The 20,389-nt window shown below is 34.7% G+C and overlaps 1 protein-coding gene and 1 pseudogene across 2 annotated transcripts; both read left to right on the forward strand.

The window, feature by feature from the left end:
• Positions 1 to 227: 227 nt before the first annotated feature.
• Positions 228 to 3,892, forward strand: LOC133880517 (inactive protein RESTRICTED TEV MOVEMENT 2-like). 2 transcript variants are annotated; one of them, XM_062319468.1, is made up of 4 exons: positions 228 to 391; positions 1,281 to 1,654; positions 2,288 to 2,816; positions 3,875 to 3,892. In XM_062319468.1, the coding sequence occupies exons 1-4, from the start codon at positions 253 to 255 to the stop codon at positions 3,883 to 3,885; spliced, it is 1,053 nt and encodes a 350-aa protein (XP_062175452.1). In that variant the 5' UTR covers positions 228 to 252; the 3' UTR covers positions 3,886 to 3,892. The 2 variants fall into 2 exon arrangements, with proteins under 2 accessions (XP_062175452.1, XP_062175451.1); XM_062319467.1 differs by lacking the exon at positions 3,875 to 3,892 and having other exon boundaries at positions 2,288 to 2,948.
• An 8,154-nt stretch (positions 3,893 to 12,046) lies between these two features.
• On the forward strand, positions 12,047 to 14,491 carry LOC133878906 (uncharacterized; annotated as a pseudogene).
• Positions 14,492 to 20,389: the final 5,898 nt, after the last annotated feature.

The following is a 20,389-nucleotide window of genomic DNA, read 5'->3' on the forward strand; positions in this document are numbered from 1 at the left end:
AGACAATTGAATCCCACCATAAAACATCACAACCTCAAAGCAACCGACAGAGGAAGAAGAATATATAGTCTGAAATGCCCATAAAATCACAACAAAACCAATTCAACCAAAAAGGAATAGTTTCATTGATAAGGAAACTCAAAGCCGCCAACATTTGATCTCAAAAGGGTAACATATATGTATAAAAGCATCATACTTGGTCTGCAAATAATGGAAAACAAACAAGTTGAAACATAAAATTAAGCAAAAGAAATGGCAATGAGGCAGCGATCTGGAGGAGTTACGGCTACCCTTCCACGACAATCTACCAGTCTCTTACATGAGGATTTCCAGCCAAGGTCAGAGAGGAAGGAAGAAGCAGCCGCTACTGTTATACTTGTTCATCTTCCTGGTGTGTTTAATATTATATATACCTTTTAACTCATCTATTTCATTTGTCAATTTAGGTGTTTTTTTTCTTCAACTTCTTTCGATTAAATCTATTAAACTGACATGCATGCATGTATTCCAAATGCATGTGATTCTCGCATGCATTTTGTCACGTGTCAATTTAATAGCTTAATTGAGTTGGAGCCTGGAAAAAATTCCTTCTACCCAGTTTGAAAAAAAAAAAAAATGTTGTCCAATTAAGGATGGTATTGGAGATTTTAAAAAATGCAATTAACTATTTCCTAAAATTGTATTTTAGCGTTTAAAATCGTGCGTTTTAAAAATGCACCCCATAGCCTGCAATTTGAAAATACAGATTTTTCTACGTTTTCAAATCATAGGTTTTTTAAAACCACTTCCAAACAATACATTTTCTACGATTTTGTTTAAAATCACACTTTTGATTTGCGAAATCATAATGCCAAACACACTCTAATCATTTAAAAGGTTTCATTTATCCTTATCAATTTTTAGATGTTACTTGACTTAAGTACTTATTTGGTAATTTGAATCAATATAGATGCTTAACTTATTTAGAGTTTATTTGACTTTTTTATTTCAAAACGTGCAATTTAAAAATAAAACTTTTAAATGATATGAAAACTTAGATAATTAAAAACACAGTTAAACATTAGTTAAGCATTTAAAATAGCGCATTTTTAAAAACGCGTCAACTTGCCTACGATTTGAAAATGCAAATTTTTCTACATTTTCAAATTAAAATTTTAAAAAAACGTGCTCTCAAACAATACATTTTAGGCGATTTGTTTAAAATCGAACTTTTGATCTACAAAATAATAGTTCCAAAACGCACTCTAAATGTATTATAAATAACCCTTTTGCCTTTTCAGGCTTTGTGAAGGAGAGAATAAAAATCACATATGCGCAATCCTCTCGTATCTTAATGGTTAATGGAGAGCAACCTCTAAACGACAATAGATGGAGCCGTTTCGAGCAAGCTTTTCCGGTTCCAGAAAATTGTGACGTTGATAAAATTCAAGGCTTATTTCAGCAGGGAATTCTCACAATCACAATGCCCAAGAAGATCATTGCACAAGTTCATCCAGCTGAAGAACCTAAAACAATCCAAAAAGTTACAAGCAATCCAAAGCCTCAAGAGGTTCAGATGGAGATTCCTCCTCCTCCTAACCCTACTTCAGCTAAAACAACAGCCCAGAAAGCTCCGAGCCCTTCGAAGTCTGTTGCGGAGCCAACGCTTCAAAAGGTTCTGTTAAATCATCATCCGTACTCTGATACAATTTCAAATCACCACTTATTCTAAAATTTAATTATTTAATCAATGATTTAACAAGCTCTAGAAGGGATGCATCATAAGGCTATTTTCGCTAAAACAACCCAAAGCCCTGGAAAAGAAGTCACCGAGCCAAAGGTGTTGTTAAATAATCACACATCCTTAAAGCTTAAGCTTTACGCGTGAAATATTTAATCAATAAACTCTAGAAACAGGACTTGAAACTCATGAGTTCTGCTTTAATGCCATATTAAGGGTTTGTTTGGAATTACGTTAAGAATCTTAAAAAGTACTCTTAGTATATAAAAAGTTGTGCAAAGCAAAAATTGGTCTGTTTGGTAAAAACCTCAAAATTACTTCTTTGACTTTTTTGCTCTATAAAAATGTCAAAACACACTTTTTAGAAAAGCTTGAAAGTAAAGCTTTTTTCTCAAAAGCTCTTTTTTACTATAAAATTAAAGTTCTATTTTCCAACACAATTCCAAACATGCTCTAAATCACATTTATTCCAAAAGGTTAAACCGATAAAAAAAAAATTCAAAAAAAAAGCAAAAAACAAAAAAAAAAATATTAATAAATTTAATCATTTAATCAATGTTTTAACAGATGCAGAAAGTTGTGGAAAACATTCGTTCAACCGCCATAGAAGAAAGTCAAAGGGTTTTGAAGACTGGTCAGTCTCTGAGCCTTCAGAAAGCCACCACCGAGCCTAAATCCCAAATGGGTGAAGATGCAACTCCTCCAAAAGCTGCTTCAACAAAAGACACACAAAAGCAAATGAACAATATTGATCAAAAGTCCATCGAAAAGAAGGATGCGTTGATGAAGGAAATTGGGAAGGCTGAGAAGTTTATGGAAAGGAATATGGTTAAGGGAAAGGAAAGTGTACAGAATATCGCGGAGTCCGCAATGGCTGAAATGGAGAAGAAAGAGAGATCTTCAGAGGACTTTATTGCTGATAAAGGAAAGGGAATAAAGACTGTAATGGAGTCTACTAATGAGAAAGTGAAGGATCTAACAAGCAGGAGGCTGAATGAGGAAGAGAGGCAGACACTGGTAAATGTTGGTGCAGCAGTTCTGATGATTGTGGCACTTGGAGTTGGAGCTTATCTCTACCGCCATGGCTCCTCGATCTGTAAAAGATGAAAACTAGTTCTAACAGTAACAATCATTTTCGTGTGTTAACATAAGCATTAAATATCTGTAATTTTATAAATTATATATGACATATCTATATATAATATATACACACACTAATGCTTTGACATGTTCTGACTCTAATGGTGTTATATATGCTGGATGTTTCTTGTTCTCAGTACAATCATTTTACATTATCATTTATCCCACAAAAGAAAACATAATGTGGATTAGAATAAAAGAAAATAAGCAACAAAGATTATATGTAGTTCGGTTTATGACCTACGTTTAAATAATAAAGTCCAAAGAGATATATTTTGCTTTTATTCTTTGATCATTTTAAAATATAGAAGACTCTTATTTATAGGAGAATTGAGATAGATAAGTGCTATCAAACCTGATTACAATTAATTCTATAAAGAGTAAGTAACGTGCAATATCATTTAAATATATTTCTTTCAATATAATAAATATATTCTCTTGTTAAATTTTAAAGTGTTTTTTTTAGAATTCACAGTTTTTAATTTTCTTCTTGTTTTGAGTGATGTAATAAGGAACTTATATAGTTTTAAATGTAGGGGGACTCATTTGCACATGATGGATGACACATATCATTCACTTATTCTCTTAGCTTTTCCACCTTACCACCTTCTATCTTGGCCATCTAACCATCACTACCCTTATTCAACCAACTTTATTTTTCAATACAACCTTACACCTTCCCAAGGATTATTATTATCATTTCATATACAAATTCGTTGTTCTTCCTTGATCATATGAAAAGTCATGCTTATCTTCTTATTTAAGTGTGAGAATACTCTAAAACCCTTACCTAACCCTTATAGATACCCTAGGCATGCTTCCAAGCCTCTTATTCCATCATATCTCACCAAAATCTTCTTCTATCTTGTGCAAATGTGGTCCAACCCAAGTTTTTTCTATTGCTGTATTATTTCATAAATAAGAAATACATTTCCCATTTAGTTTTGTTCTTTCTTCTACTTTTGGTTGTGAGTCCTTGGGCTAATGTAACTTTGTTGCACTACTTGAGAATAGGTTGTTCCTAATATTTGGACACTGTATTTCCCTACATCTAACATCCCATAAGTTTAAAGTTGAAATGGGAGATGAATTGCAAGGTTTGAACTAATGAGCTCTTGATTTGATAGCATATTGAATTATAACCAATCATCCCAAAAGGTTAAGTTTGATAAAACAAGTTATGGGCTTGTTTAGCAAAAAAGTAATAGCATTAACAAATAACTCAAAATACAAAGCACTCAAAACTACTTTTATCATTATGTCACATCACAACAATAATAACAACAACCAACAAACAAAAAACATCTATATAGTTTTGTCGAATGAACTCTATAAATTTAATTCTTTAATTAATATTTTAACAAACTCGTGCAAAAGATGAGTGCATTATTGGTTTGGATATTGTGTAAGACTTTAATTAGGATCAATTAGTTGTTAATAGCAAAATGACCCAAGATGCTACACATAATTTCTGCACTTTATTATTGTTGGCTGCATGAATTTGAAATTTAAGGTTGCTTTTAATTTATTTTTTTTTCCTGATTACTTAGTTTGTTTTTAAATTACATGGTCACCACTATGGATTAATTTGCAAGAATGTTGCTCGCTGTGAAAACAGAAGACATGATCAATAGCAACTAACTTTAAGAGGATATGCACAAGCAAAAGAGACTTTATTAATTACCTCTGATTTTAAGAGAACCACCAACCTATTTAAGGATGAAGTAGGTCCTATTTTTTAAGGAAGGGAAGAAAAAGAAAGAAAAATAAATAAATAAAAACTGAAAATCCTTATTCTAGGCTTCTAGCACAAGGAAAGCTTATTTATGCAAAATATTGAATGGGGTGGGGATAAAGTTTTCCAAATTAAGTCGGCAGAATTTAACTAACATGCAAGAATTAAAAATAATATGAAAAATTACATGCATTTTGGACACATTAAAGGAAAACTTTGTTCATATTCAATTAGGCTATCCAATCATACACTGTTCATGAAAATTGTTTAGAATTTCCATCTTAAGCTTTAGGTTTGGACGGTTCATGTATATTAATCTATTACTTTTTATATTATTATGAGTAATGTTAGAAACTACATTTTTATCATACAACTATATCACAACGCTAACATAGCAGTCCCAACCAACTCTTGGATTTTTTTTATTTTTTAACGAGGACTGTCATATCAGCATTGTGAGATAGTTATGGCATAAAAATGTAGTGTTTAACATTACTCAATACACTCATTTCCATCTCATCTCATTGGGTTAATCTGATAGAGTCCATCAACTCTTATTAAAAAAAAAAAAAAAACACCCAAAAAACTTATGGACACTGCCACATCAGCATAGTAGGACGAGGGAGGGTATAGTATATAACTAGTTGCCAACACATGTAAACTAGTATGGAAGTCACCATCTCCACCAAGGTTTCCGATAAGGTTTAATTTGCTTTAGACGGCGGCAATGATGCAGGTGAAGATTTGGGTGTGCCAGTCGGCATCCTCTTCCTCAAGACGCCGATCATCAGCTTTTGGTCCAAGTAATCGCAATGCCATTGATATATGTAATATTTGTTCCCCGGAGTGGTCAAGGTTATCTTGTCATTGCCATTGTAAAAGGCTCCCATGTTTGGAGAGGCAAGGCTGTTATCATATCTAGTAGCATTGACTACAATGACATTATGCTCATCCTGAGCGTAGTTGAAAACTGGTGAAAATATAAGCAAAGAAGTAAAAAATTATACAAGTGCTTTGGAGTAAACTAAAACTGCTTAATTTCTTGTTTTATTTGTTGACTAGTATTCCGTTTGTTTCAACGTAAAATGTTTTGACAGGAAATATATTTAACAAAAAAAATAATTTCTATAAAAATATTTGTCAGTGTTTGAGTCATTCAAAAAAAAAATACTAACGCCGAAAAACGACCAGCAACAAGATTCTAGCAATGGTGGTCGGAATACGGCAACACTGGCCAGATTCCAACAGTTTCACTGGAATCTAACACAATAGCCAAATTCCGGCAAAATAGTGCCGCCGGAATCTGGCACATTGTCGGAATTCGGCAAAGGTGGTCGGAATCCGGCCATTATGCTAGATTTTGGCTACACTAACAGGAATCGGGCCAGTGCCACCGGATTCCAATGACCGGACCCCGAAATTCGAGGACCTTTGACAACAAATTCGGGCTACCAAGAAACTCGAATGACAGGCGATGGCGAATTCCCACAAACGTGTGTTAAAGATATGAGAAGTTTAAATTCAGAAAATGATTTACGATGATGCGGTCTTTTTAAAGCAAAAATATATCAATAATAAATTAAACCACTCATAATAGAACAAATCCTTGTAAGATAAGGCTATAGAGTAGGTGTCAAACCTTAAGGACTGCAGGGCTATTGTTATCAAGTTTATGGAGATTAAAAACAACTAAAGAAATGATTTGTTAAATTTGATTTTGATTTTGAATAAAGTGCATAAAATAAACGTAAAAGATAATGGAAATATAAAAGAGAGAGAGAGAGAGAGAGAGAGAGAGAGATTATAGTATTGACTTCACCGCTATCCGCACATCAATGGTTAATCATATTTAATTAAAGAAATTCAGTCCATGCATGCTATAAATAAACAAGAAATTACCTTATTAAAGAATAAGTATAATCCATCTTTGGTTGACATGGACCGTCCATCTAACCACTAAGATGCGGTACGACCCGTCTTTCCTAGGTATGGATTAGCTATATTTTTAATAAGATACATACAATCAATGAAATAGTATAACTCATCTTCGGTTGGCACTGACCATCTACCTAAATTACACTAAACTAGGGTGTAGTATGATCCATCTTTCCTAGGCATGGCCTATCTAATCTTCTTAATCATATGTCAATTAAACCCGTTATATAATCATCATTCTCATAATCACAGAAAATAAGAATGATTTGAATTCAATAAAAGTAAAAAGCTTTCTAAGACAAGAAAAGAATTTTAGCAATATTGATTATGAATTGAAGAACAATTGCATTTAAAATATTAAGAGCAATATCAAATTGTAACAATTCTCATAATTATACAACCAACATGAATAAACTAAAATTCTCTAAATTAAAATATAATCAAACCATTGTGCTTGAATAGGGCTACATCAATACCCTACAAAAGATTTTAGCTGCTTATGACACTGCTTCGATAGCCTCCTGCCATGATTACTTCTCTTCAACTCTTCAAGACTTCAAGAAGTATTTTACTAAATTTACTCTAGATAGCAGTGTGTCTTTCTTCAATGTTTAGATGCCTATTTATAGGGACTAGGAGAGGCCTAGAAGTCCTAGGAACCTTAGAAAAATCAGAACTAGTCCAAGTAGAAGAAGGACAACTCCTTCCTTTTCAGAATTTCCAATCCAAGGTGAAAAATGATTGATGCCATATTTGTCAACCCAAGTGCGCTCGAGCGCATCTTGTCATGGGTGGCCTGATTGTGTGCGCTCGATACCCTGAGCTCGAGCTCAACATGTTAGGGCAGATTTTCAGGATTTTGCTTTGAAGCTTAAAAACTGATGGATTTGCTTGTGTTTTTCCTTAGATACCTGAGAATGCCTAAAATATCAAAAACAACACAAAACATTATATTACAATGAAACCAAGGGCCTAATATATGTGAATTAAGGGGCTTGAATATGCAATATTCAACACTTATCACACCCCCAAACTTACATATTGCTAGTCCCCTAGCAATACAAAACTGGAAAAAAAAAAAAAAAAAAAAAAAAAAAAAAAAAAACTGAAAAACAACAAGATAAATTATTCTTTCGTGGGATGTACGATAGCATTTAGTGTATGCAACAATCCTTTTAAACCACTAGGACTCCCTAGTGGACGAGTGAAGTCTTGTGAGGGTTTGCCAAAAATGATACTCATAAATATTATGCAAGATCATGTTATCCATAAGATCGAAGTGTCACAAAAACAATGATTCTTATTCAATAGCAAGCTTAACAAAATAAATATCATCTTCACAATTTCAGAGAATTAAAAATCAAGCTATTAACATGGCATTATGAGATATCACAAGATTCAACTAGTGTAAAGTGAACTTAACACATAGTCATGAGGTTTCAAAAACTAATATCAATCACTAATGGTGACTCCCAAACTATATGTTTTTAGGGAACTAGGTGTAAAACACCCCAAAGACTTATTATCTTGAGTCAAAAAGGCTACGAAGCTAAACTTAGCCATGCTATCAATCAAAGAAAACTTCCACTTTTTTACGCAAATACTCAATGCTTAATGAGGCAAGATGTCCGGTTACTCAGTGAAAAACTCAAAATTATAAATATTATTTTTATTTTTTATTTTTATTTTTTAACATGCCAAGGTTATTTTTTCAATAAGTTACCCAACTGCATCCAAGATATTTACAATAGACTTAACTGATTTCAGATTTCATACCCCATAGACTACGCGCTAGTGTGCTTGTGATAATCAAATTGAAACAAGTAATATCTCATGCTGCCAAAGAAAATAACAAAACTCTAAATACCCTAGTCCAGTGGTCATGTGTTCATCATGTTAAGCTCACCAATGAAATACAAATTAGAATTAAAGTTCAACCCAATTCTTAGAAAAAAAACATGATCAGGCAGTCACAATATCTACAACAGGACATCAAAATCTTTTAACTACCCCCAAACTTAAATGATACATTGTCCCCTGTATAGATAGAGATACAATACCGGGTAGAAAGGAAAAAGCGGGGCTGGTTGTACTCCCTCAAACTTTGACATAAGAACGCATATCCTAAAAAACAAAGCACTACTCCAGCTGTGTAATAAGCATCATGAAAATGAACAGGAGAAGTGTAAGTAATAAAGTGAGTTGTCTCCCATTAGCGCTAAGTTTAATGTCTTCAACCAGACAAACCAAATCCACAAAGAAATTAAAAACAATATAGAGGAAAGGTAAGAAAGACTCCTTTAGTCCAAGTAGATGGGATCCGTCAAGTAGATGGAAGCGGCATCTTCATTCTGTGCAATGTCCTCTATGTAGGGCTACAATCGTCGCCCCTGGTAACTTTTTTGTTTACCTTCTTGGACCATTGTGAGAGAGTGGTACCTGAAAGCAGCAATCGAGACATTCTTGGTATGGCTAGTGGAGGAACATCAAGTTTGGCAGTAGAATGAAGCCAAGAATTTTTCTTGTCCTATGGTTTGTCTTGTATCACAATTATCCACCCTAATGTGTGTCATACCGACCTCAAAGAGATCTTTAGTCAGAACGTAAGAAGGAGGCTCTGCAATCAAGTCTTGTATGGAGTCTAGAAAAAGACACTCAGCTTTATCCGATGTTTTCAGGAAGGTATGGAAGATATTCAATTTTACCTTCAAATTCCCAAACCTAATCTTCATAATTTTGATCCTACAGTTTATGTTTGCATTAGCAGTAGCTAAGAAAGGGCGACCGACATCTTTGTGGAATTAGCCACTGGTTCAGTATCAAGAACGATGGAGTTGATGGGGAAATAGAAATTCTCAACTTGAATGATAACATCATCGATGATTCCCAGCGGTTTCTTGGTGGATCTATCAGCCAATTGCAAGACAATTGATGTGGGCTTCAATTCCCCCAAACCAAGCTATAAATAAACTGAGTACAGCAGTAGATTCACTCTAACCCCTAAATCAAGGAGGGCTTTATCAATCTTGTGGTCCCCAATAATGCAAGAGATGGTAGGAGCACCAAGGTCCTTGAACTTGGGAGGGAGACCGTGCTGAATGATAGAACTGACTTGCTTAGTTAGAAAGATCTTCTTCGGAGTGTGTGCCCTTGTTCTTCGCTTCTGAGTGCACAGGTCTTTGAGGAATTTGGCATAAGCAGACACTTGCTTGATGGCATCAATGAATGGTAGGTTGATTTTTACCTATTTGAAGACCTCCATCATATCTTGTATTTTCTCTCATTGTTTCCCGAATTGAGAATGTGCCTTGAGACGTTTTGGGAATGGGGCTTGGGGCTCATATGGTATCTCAAGAGGGGGAGCAGATTAAGAAGAAGCCTCAGTGTTTACTTACTTACCCTTTTCCTTTTGCAGATTCTATAGGGTCTCTGTTTGCTCATCCTTCTTTTCTTCCACATGATTGTCGACTCTTCTTCCACTTTACAATGTGGTGATGGCTAGTACTTGCTGGTGATATGAAGTACTTGCTTCTACCACGTAGTGTCCCTTTAGGTTGGCCACCGGCTTACTTGGAAGTTTCCCCTCTTCCCTTCTGTTGAGGGTATTAGCTATCTGTTTATACAAATAAGCACATCCACATTCCCAGGCGATGTGGGAGGTCACAAGAGAGGTCACCATCTGATCCATCTTGCTCATAAATTTCAACATCTAATCTTGAAAGTCAGAATCCTACCAAGGAGATGGTATGGCCAAAGACTATTGCTGTAGAGGCAGGTATGTGGAAGAAGGTTGGTAGGGTGGCCTGCTAGATTGAGCTGGTTTGTGCACCCCTGGAGCTGAGTTATCTGAAGCTTGAGCCTTCCATGAGAAGTTTGGATGATTTCTCCACCCCGGGTTACAAGTATTGGAGTATGGATCATTACCCAGACGTAAGAATGCTACATTGACCTACTCATGTGTACCATCAGGAGAATTTCCAGCAATAGGACAATCATGTATGTGATGCATAGGACTAGAACTGAATGAACATGATTCGTGCTGTGTGTGTATGTGAACAGAATTAGGAGAAAAACCAACAACCAGTGGCGGAGACAAAGGGGGGCGGGCAGAGGGGCCCGCCCCCCCTAAATGGCTGAGAAATTTTTTTTTTACAGATATTTTTAAAAAAAAATTACATTAAAAAGAAGAAAAAAAAATTGTTGATGCTAGCCCGCCCCTCCTGCTGATAACAAACGAAAAAAAAAAAAAAAAAAAAAAAAAAAAAAAAAAAAAAAAATTACATTTACATGGAAAAACCAACCGTCAAAGAAAATATTATCAAAAAAAAAAAAAAAACCAGCAACAATCATTAAATTCTCACTTGCTCAGGAAGAGGAACGGTCGAACGAACAATTTTGTGGAAAAAAAAATACCAATCTGCAAAAGCCAACCGTAAGAAGCCATTAAGCCAATAATACAAATCTTCTTCTCTGACCTCCGGCATCTGCACCATCTCCTTGCTCCTCGGCAAACTGCAGTCGGCAATATCTCGCATGGTAAGCACTAAGCAAGCCATCTACCTTTTTTTCTCTTCTTTTCTAGTACTGGGCAATGGGCATAGACGCATAGTGGATGAGACGAATAATAGACTGCAGATTTTCTTTCATTTGCTTTTTTCTTTCAAGATAACTAGATAAGGGCGAAATATGTGGTTGAGAGGTTCACAACTTTTCAACGTTACCAGATTTTTTTTTTTCTTTCTTTCTTTCTTTCTTTCTTTCTGTTTTGTTGATTTTCTTTCTTTCCTTTTTTTCTTTTGTTTTTCCAACTTATCTTGACTTTTCAACGTTGCCTTTTCAGGATTTTTTTTTTTTTTTTTCTTTTTGTTGACTTATCTAACTTTTCATATTTTTTTTTCTTTTTATTTTGTTGACTTCTCTAACTTTTCAATTTTTATTTTTTATTTTTTTTGTTTTGTTAATTTATTGACTTTTCAGATTTATTTTTTTTGCCTTTTTGTTTTGTTGACTTCTTTTCAGGTTTTTTTTTTTTTTTTAATTGTTGCAATGTGAGTCATGTGACTTGTCAGGCCCACAACCGCATTTTTTTTCTTTTTCTTTTTTTTTATTAAGTTAATTTTCTTTGTATTGCTTTTCTTTATTACTTACGGTCATTGCAAATTGCAATTTGAAGCATATATAATTTTATTGACTCATCTTTTTTATTATAGTTTTTTATTTATTATTCTGGTGAGAACAACATTGTCATTTTTTTTTTTTTATAAGGTTTTCTTTATACTTTGGGATTGGTTCAACTGGCCAAGTGACAAGTTTCAGTAGAATTTTTGCCACTCTCAGGTATGTTATTTGCTATTGTTTGTTAATTTGTTAGATTAATAGCTATCAGAATATGCTAATAATTTTATTAGAATATCATTAGAGTATGTGTCAGTAGGCCATTAGTTGTTTAGTGTGAAAAGTCTTAATACTAATAGATAAATAAATTTTCAGGTTTCCAAAAACTCTTAAATTACAACATGAGCAAGTCAAAAACAATTGATGCATTTTTTAAGAAAAAAGATGCTGATTCAAATTCTAAAATGTCTTCCTCAACATCTAATCATCAAACTTTAGCTCCTGAGCAAGTTGCTTCTAAGATGCCAAGAATTGAATTTCAAGAAGTTGAGTTAGTTGACATTTCTACCCTACAACATGATCCAGGGTTACGTCCTCAAATGTGGGAATATCCTGTTAATCAACAGGATGAAATTAGACATGCTTATCTTAAAGACGGTCCATATAGATTCATTCCTCCTGATAGTCCTGGATATCCGTTTTCAGGAAAAGGAAAAAATCGTCGGAGATTTCAATCATCTTGGTATAAAATGTTTCCTTGGTTAGAATACTCTCCTACAAAAGATGCTGCTTATTGTTTACCCTGTTATCTATTTTGTAAAAAGCCAACGGGACGGTTTGGAGCTAATGCATTTACTATTGACGGATTTCGTAATTGGAAGAAGGTTAATGATGGTATGAATTGTGCTTTTTTGGTCCATATGGGAAATGGGCCATGTTCACCTCATAATAATGCTGTTAAGTATTGTGACACTTTGATGAATCAATCTCAACATATTGATAAGGTGATAGATAAGCAAACTTCAGAAGAAAAAATGAACAATCGATTGCGATTGAAGACTTCAATTGATTCTATTCGGTATTTAATATCTCAGGGATGTGCTCTTAGAGGTCATGATGAAAGTCCCGATTCATTAAATCGTGGCAATTTTCTTGAGTTGATAAAACTTATCTCCATTTACAACGAGGATGTTGCTAAGGTTGTTTTAGAAAATGCTCCACAAAATGCTAAATATACTTCACATCATGTCCAAAAAGAGATTTTACATGTCTTGGCAAAGAGGGTACGAGATGCAATTCATGAAGAAATTGGTAAATCAAACTTTTGCATTATTGTTGATGAGGCACGAGATGAGTCTAAGAGAGAACAAATGGCTATTGTTTTGAGATTTGTTGACAAAGATGGATTTATACAAGAACGCTTCTTTGATATTATTCACGTTAAAGATACATCGGCGTTGACCTTAAAAAATAATATATCTGATGTTCTTTCTCGATATTGTCTTGATATTCAAAGTATTCGTGGACAAGGGTATGATGGTGCTAGCAATATGCGTGGTGAATGGAAAGGATTGCAAGCATTATTTCTTAGTGATTGTTCTTGTGCATACTATGTTCATTGTTTTGCTCATCGATTGCAATTAGCATTAGTTGCTGCATCTCGAGAGGTAGTTTATGTTCATGAGTTCTTTTCAAATTTGAATTTCATTATCAATGTGGTTGGTGCTTCATGTAAACGTCATGATGAACTACAAGCAGCTCAAGCAGCAGAAATCGCACATTTGATAGCTATTGATGAACTAGAAACTGGAAAATGAGCTAACCAAATTGGCACTTTGAAACGAGCTGGTGATTCTCGATGGGGTTCTCATTATCATTCTATTTGTAGCCTAATAAGGGTGTTTGGTCCTACTTGTTCAGTGGTTGAAAATATTATCAAAGGAGGATCTACTTACTCTCAACGTGGGGATGCTAATGCTGCTTATAAAATGATTACATCCTTCAAATTCATATTCATTTTACATTTGATGATGAAAATCATGGGTACTACCGATTGTCTTTGTCAACATTTACAGCAAAAATCTCAAGACATCTTGAATGCTATGAAGCTAGTTTCTAGTACAAAAACACTCCTCCAAAAATTGAGAGATGAAGATTGGGATAATTTGCTTGAGGAAGTAGTATCTTTCTCCAAGAAATTTGAAATTGACATTCCAGATTTGAGTGCTCGTTATGTTGAAGGTCGAGGTCGTCATCAATGGGATCACATCACGGTCGAGCATCATTATCATTTTGACATATTCAATGCTACTATAGACTTTCAATTGCAAGAGCTCAACAGTCGATTTGATGAAGGAGCAATAGAACTTTTGACACTTAGTTCATCTTTGAATCCAAATGATGCTTATAAATCCTTTAACATTGATGATATTTGTAGTCTTGTGGAGAAGTACTACTCTCTTGATTTTTCTGAGCAAGAGAAAATTCATTTGAGATATCAGTTGAAGCATTTTGAACTTGATGTGCTTAATCATCCAAAATTAAAAAACTTGTCTTCCACTGCGGAATTATGTCGAGGATTGATAGAGACAGGAAAATCAAAGATATACTATCTTATTGATAGATTGATTCGTCTTATTTTGACTCTTCCAGTGTCTACGGCGACTACTGAACGGGCGTTTTCAGCTATGAAAATTGTTAAAACAAGACTTCGTAACAAAATGGAGGATGAGTTTCTTGCAGATAATTTAGTTGTCTACATTGAAATGGAAATTTCTGAAAGTTTCAATTCAGATTTGATACTTGATGATTTTGTTTCTCTAAGGGCGCGTAGGATGCAATTTTAGACACTTTGTACTTTTGTATTTTGTGTTTTTTATTTTGTATTTTGTATTTTTTTTTTTTTTTTTTTTTTTTTTTTATTAGTGCCTACATGTTAACTGATACATCAATTTGGCATATATTTGTGAAGTTTGATAGCTACATTTTTTGTGATACATATATTATGTTATAATTTATATTTTGAATTGTTATTACCATACTTTTATGTATTATAATAAAATTCTAGTATATATATATAAAAAAAAAAAATTATTATTTTAATTCCGCCCCTACTAAGATAGATTCCTGGCTCCGCCACTGCCAACAACCATCAGTTGATCTAACTTCCTAGTAATAGCATCAACTACTTGGGTAACTACATCCAGAGAATGTCCTATTTCAAAAAGACCTTCAGTCTTTGGTGCTTTAGGTGCAGGTGCTCTGCATCTAGTGGATGCATGCTGAATGGAATTATTACTCAAGTTTTCAAACAAGATCCATGCTTCATCCTCACTTTTTATCATAAATGTTCCCCCACAAGGTGCATCTACCATTTTGTCTATTAGACTCGGACAAGCCTTCATAGAAGCTTTGCACTAGCTGGCATTTCGGGACAACGTGGTGCAGGCATGATCTAAGCAGGTCCTTGAGTCTTTCCTAGGTCTCATACAGTTGTTCTTCCTCATATTGGGAGATACTAGTGATAGCTCTCCTAATATCATTGGTCTTTCTTATGGGAAAATACTTGTTAAGAAATTCTTATTGCAATTGAGCCCAAGAAGTAATGGAGTTTGGAGCTAAAGAATGAAACCAATGTTTGGCTCTTTCCTTGAGGGAAAAAGGGAAAGAGATGCATCCTTAGAGTGTCCTTGGTGAACCCACTCAACTTAATGGTAGAACAAATTGCTAGGAATTCACCGAGAAAGTTGTAAGAATTTTCAATACTAAGTCCTAAACTATGTATAGTGCTAGGCTTAATCTCATGGTGAGCTGTTGTAACATCCGGCAGCCTAAGACATGTGAGAGACGTGTATGTGGTAGGGAGATAGTGATCTCTCAAAGCCATAGGGTTATTGTCACCCATAGTCTCAGTGGGACACTCTCCTAGCAAATTAGAGTTCCTTTGAGGTCTAAGTTGTCTAAGAGTGCGTTAATGTCGGGGTCACAAGAATTTAAAGGCAATGATAAGGAACAACGACCCAGCGTAAACCAAAAGAAAATAAAAATAATAATAATAAAAACATAAACGAAAATCTCACAAAGTGGTTCCAATTAAAGCCGTTTTAATCAAAACGGCTCTAATTATAGCCTCTTTTATAAAATGGCTCAAATTAATTTTGAGCCGTTTTAATAAAACGGTTCAAAATGGAGTCGTTTTGATCAAAACGGCTCTAATTGCAGCTATTTAAACAAACAAACAAACAAAAAAGAGGTCTCACATTGATCGTACCATGTTCCATCACATAGATCTTGCCACGATCGATCACATAGATCGTACCACGATCGATCACAAAAATTGTACCACGATCGATCACAAAAATCGTACCACGATCGATCATAGATCGTACCACGACCGATCACATAGATCGTACCACGACCGATCACATTGATCGTACCACGACCGATCACAGTGATCGTACCACGACCGATCACAGTGATCGTACCACGACCGATCACAGTGATCGTACCACGATTGATCACACATGATCATACCACAATCGATCACATAGATCATACCACGACCTATCACATAGATCGTACCACGACCTATCACATAGATCGTACCACAATCGATCACACATGATCGTACCACGATGCATCACATAGATCGTACCACGATCCATCACATTGATCGTACCACGTTCCATCACATAGATCGTACCACGACCGATCACATAGATCGTACCACAATCGATCACATAGATCGTACCACGATCGATCTCATATTTCGTACCACGATCGATCACATAGATTGTACCACGATCGATCACACATGATCGTACCACGATCGATCACATAGATCGTACCACAACTTATCACATAGATCGTACCACGATCGATCACACATGATCGTACCACGATCCATCACATAGATCGTACCACGATCGATCACATAGATCGTACCACGATCGATCACACTTAGATCGTACCACGATCGATCACACGTGATCGTACCACCATTGATCACATTTAATTTTTTTCGTTTGTTTATTTATTTATTTATTTATTTTTATAATTTTTCAAGCTTTTTTTAAAAAACAATTTTTTCCTTTTTTCTTTAATTTTTTTAAATATATATATATATTTTTTATGTGTACTTTTCCCTATAATTAATATGTAATACTATATTTAATTAGCTAGTATACTATATGCTTAAATATCAAAAAATTAATTAAAAATAAAAATAAGTGATTGCAGCTGTTTTGGAAAACGGCTCTAAATTTTCTGCGCGCAGGACACGAAAATTTCGTGTCCCGCGCTCGCACACCCAAAAAAAATTCAATTTTTTGAATTTTAATTTTTTTTTCCTTTCACACACTCATAAAATATCTAGATCTCTCTTTCTTTACTCTCTCTCTCTCTCTCTCTGATCCGTCACTCTCATCTCTCAATAACTCTCCATCAACTTCCTTTCTCCCTTTCTTTCTTTTTTCTTGTTCTTCTTCTCCCTTCTCTCTCTCTCTCTCTCTCTCTCTCTGTGTGTGCGACCACCATCGACGTGGGTCTCAAGAGACCCTGCCGTCGGTCTCAAGAGACCCACGTCTTGGATCTCAAGAGACCCAGCCGTGGGTCTTAAGAGACCCGGCCAGCCAGTTTTGATATTTTAATTTGTGAAAAAAATGCATGTTGCTCTTTCTGATGGTTTTCCCATTTTTTGACAAAGTAACTCCTGGGTCTCGTGCTGAATCTGTCCAGGTGATATTGTGATTGAATTTGATGGGAAGCTTGTTGAAAGCATCAAGGAGGTATTTGATTTTTTGTTTAGTTTTTTATTTTTGCTGCTTTGTTGTTGCGGTATTGGGTGTTTCTGTTGTAAAGGTTTTGGTATTTTGTGTTGTCTACTGCTTTATTGTTGTAGTAATGTGATAGAATATTTTTTCTCCTGATTGTGATTCATCTAGCCATGGTTGCAGGAGAGGTGCTCGACAAGATGCAGCAAAGAATGCATAGAAAAAGAGGAAGAACAGAACCGTTTGTTCATTCATAAAAAAAAAAAAAAAAAAAAAAAAAAAAAAAAAAAAAAAAATTCTATCTTTCTATTTTCTTAGGCTGTGAATTGTGTTTCGAAAATCAGAGGTTATAATCTATTTGGTTGTTCGGAAAATGGGGAAAAGAAAAAGAAAAGAATAAATGGTGGATTTTAGTTTTCTAGGTAACCAAACGCTACTCTGTAAGTCCTTTTTTTTTTTTTTTTTTTTTTTAATTTAGAGTCGTTTTAGGGACCCTAAAACGACTCCAAAAAAAAATTTACATTTTTTTATTTATTTAGAGCCGTTTTAGGGTCCTTAAAACGTCTCTAATTTTTTAACCGTTTTTCTAAAGCGACTCTAACTGTTTTGAGCCGCTTTAAAAAAGCAGCTCTAACCGTTTTGAGCATCTCTAAAAAAGCGGCTCTAACCGGTTTGAACCGTCTTACAAAAGAGTCTTAATTCGGGTCTTTAATACTTGATGTGTTGACCCATTCTCAAAACAGTTCAAAAAAAAAAGGGTACAAATTGTTTAGAGCTGTTTTAAGAGCTTAAATTTAACAGCTCTAAATATCTGTTTTTTTTTTAGTGCGGGTCTTCTGTTCGGTGAGTGCAGCCAGTTTACGTGTATATTCCTACACTCATTTCTCACAACAACCCCACAACAAGCTGACGTGGCTGGTAATATTTTATTATTTTTTTGTTTTCTTTTCTTTTCTTTTTGTAAAAAAATAATAAAATATTACCAGCCACATCAGCTTGTTGTGGGACTGTTGTGAGAAATGAGTGTAGGAATCATTTCTCATCGGGTAATACTTGAGTCATCCGGAAATTTTGCTACTCAATGGCATTTCTGTAATTATTTATAATTACAGAAATGCCATTGAGTAGCAAAATTTCCGGACAGTGCTCGTATAAATCACGCCTGGCTTAGGACTAAAACTATTGAGCTGCACGACGTGTCTTCTGTGCTTTAAGATTTGAGAAAAACGTGTGTTGCCTTGCTATATATGGAAAGAAGATTATTCTTTTCATATTTTTGCCGCACGTCCTGGAGAGCAACGCGTAAGGAGCTGGACCTTCTTAAAATGAAATCTCTTTTTGCTGCCAGCTCAAGAGAACAACGTTTGTCTCCTTTCTAAAAAGGAAAACCGTACGTGTAAAAAAGACAAGACACGCAAGAGTTCTCTCACGAATGGCTACAGGTCTCGGTCGATCTCCACAAAGAAACTCTAAATGGCTCCTCCCCCTTTTGTCTTTTCCGTATATATATATATATTCTCCACATTTGAGAAAGAGTTATTTTTAGAGAAGTTTAGACTTTGAGGTACATTTATGTAACCGGTTTTTTTTTTTTTTTTTTTTTTTTTTTTTTTTTTTTGGCTTCTTTACGATTCTACATAAATATCGTAAATTTATCACAATGACCTGTAAAATATTAAAACTAACAAAAAAAATCAAAAATAACAAAGTTAAAGATTTAGTACATGCAAATTAAGAGGTCCAAATATACAATATTTGGCACTCATCAAGGACTACATTAATACCCTTCAAAGGATTTTTGCCGCTCATGATGCTGCTGTGATAGCCTCCTGCCATGATTACTTATCTTTAACTCTTCAAGCCTTCAATAAGTATTTTATTGAATTTGCTCTAGGTAGCAATGTGTCATTCTTAAATGTTTAGAGGTTTATTTATATATAGGGACTATGAAAGGCCTAGAAGTCATGAGAACCTTAGGAAAATCAAAACTAGTCCACGTAGTAGGAGAAGGACAACTCCTTCCTGTGCAAAATTCCCAGTTCAAGGTGAAAGATGATCGCTACCGCATCTGTCAGCCTGAGTGCGCTCGAGCTCACCTTGTCGTGGGTGGCCTAATTGTGTGCGCTTGGCACCTTGAGCTCGAGCTCAGCATGTCGTGGGCTCGAGCTCAGCATATCATGGCAGATTTTTAAGATTTTACTTTGAAGCATAAAAAGTAATGGATTTGCTTGTATTTTTCTTTAGATACTTGAGAATGCCTAAAACACCAAAAATAACACAAAACATTATATTACAATGATACTAAGGGCCTAATATATCCGAATTAAGAAGCTTAAATATGCAATATATATTCAACACTTATTATACGGTTTTAAGAACTGTAAATCATTTTTCAAAAATTAAAAAGGCTTTTTCAATTAAACTAAAAATGATTTCCGTTGACCATCATTTTCGGTTGTATCAAACACTGAAAAATAAAAAATTATATATATATATTTCAGAAAATATTTTACACCCAAACAAATTGAGCCTAGATTTATTTTAATTTCCATTACTTGGATTCATTATTACAAACAATATTCACTCGAGAAACGATACTCTTTACCCTCATACCGGCAGACAGACATGTTTTAAGTAGTTTCTCTTCTTTCTTTCTTTTTTTTTTCTTAAGTGATTGGGATAAGAAACCACTTAACGCATCTTACGTCTCCGGTTGCTTACGTGTGATAAATGTGTGTGAATGTATCATTTATCTCTTCACTCAATCACCCAAGTTCAAATTCGTTCGTAACCTTAAGCTAACTTCTTTTTTTTCCTGAGCAAAATGGTACAGCGAAAGAGAAAAACACAAACAACATAGAGGAAAATACACAAGAAAAGAACAGAAAGAAACAACACAGGAGGAAGAAGGGGAAGAGTACCCTAGGGAGGGTTGAGGTCACTGATGGGACAACAACAACCAAGGCAAATATA

This window comes from Alnus glutinosa, chromosome 10 (genome assembly GCF_958979055.1).
Source record: "Alnus glutinosa chromosome 10, dhAlnGlut1.1, whole genome shotgun sequence".
Lineage (NCBI taxonomy): Eukaryota > Viridiplantae > Streptophyta > Magnoliopsida > Fagales > Betulaceae > Alnus > Alnus glutinosa.

What these genes read in the sequence shown, in the direction of transcription:
- LOC133880517 (XM_062319468.1), top strand. Translation starts at nt 253, where the DNA reads ATGGCAATGAGGCAGCGATCTGGAGGAGTTACGGCTACCCTTCCACGA. An exon ending in TATACTTGTTCATCTTCCTG is followed by an intron (nt 392 to 1,280) that starts GTGTGTTTAATA and finishes TTGCCTTTTCAG; the next exon opens with GCTTTGTGAAGGAGAGAATA. An exon ending in CGGAGCCAACGCTTCAAAAG is followed by an intron (nt 1,655 to 2,287) that starts GTTCTGTTAAAT and finishes ATGTTTTAACAG; the next exon opens with ATGCAGAAAGTTGTGGAAAA.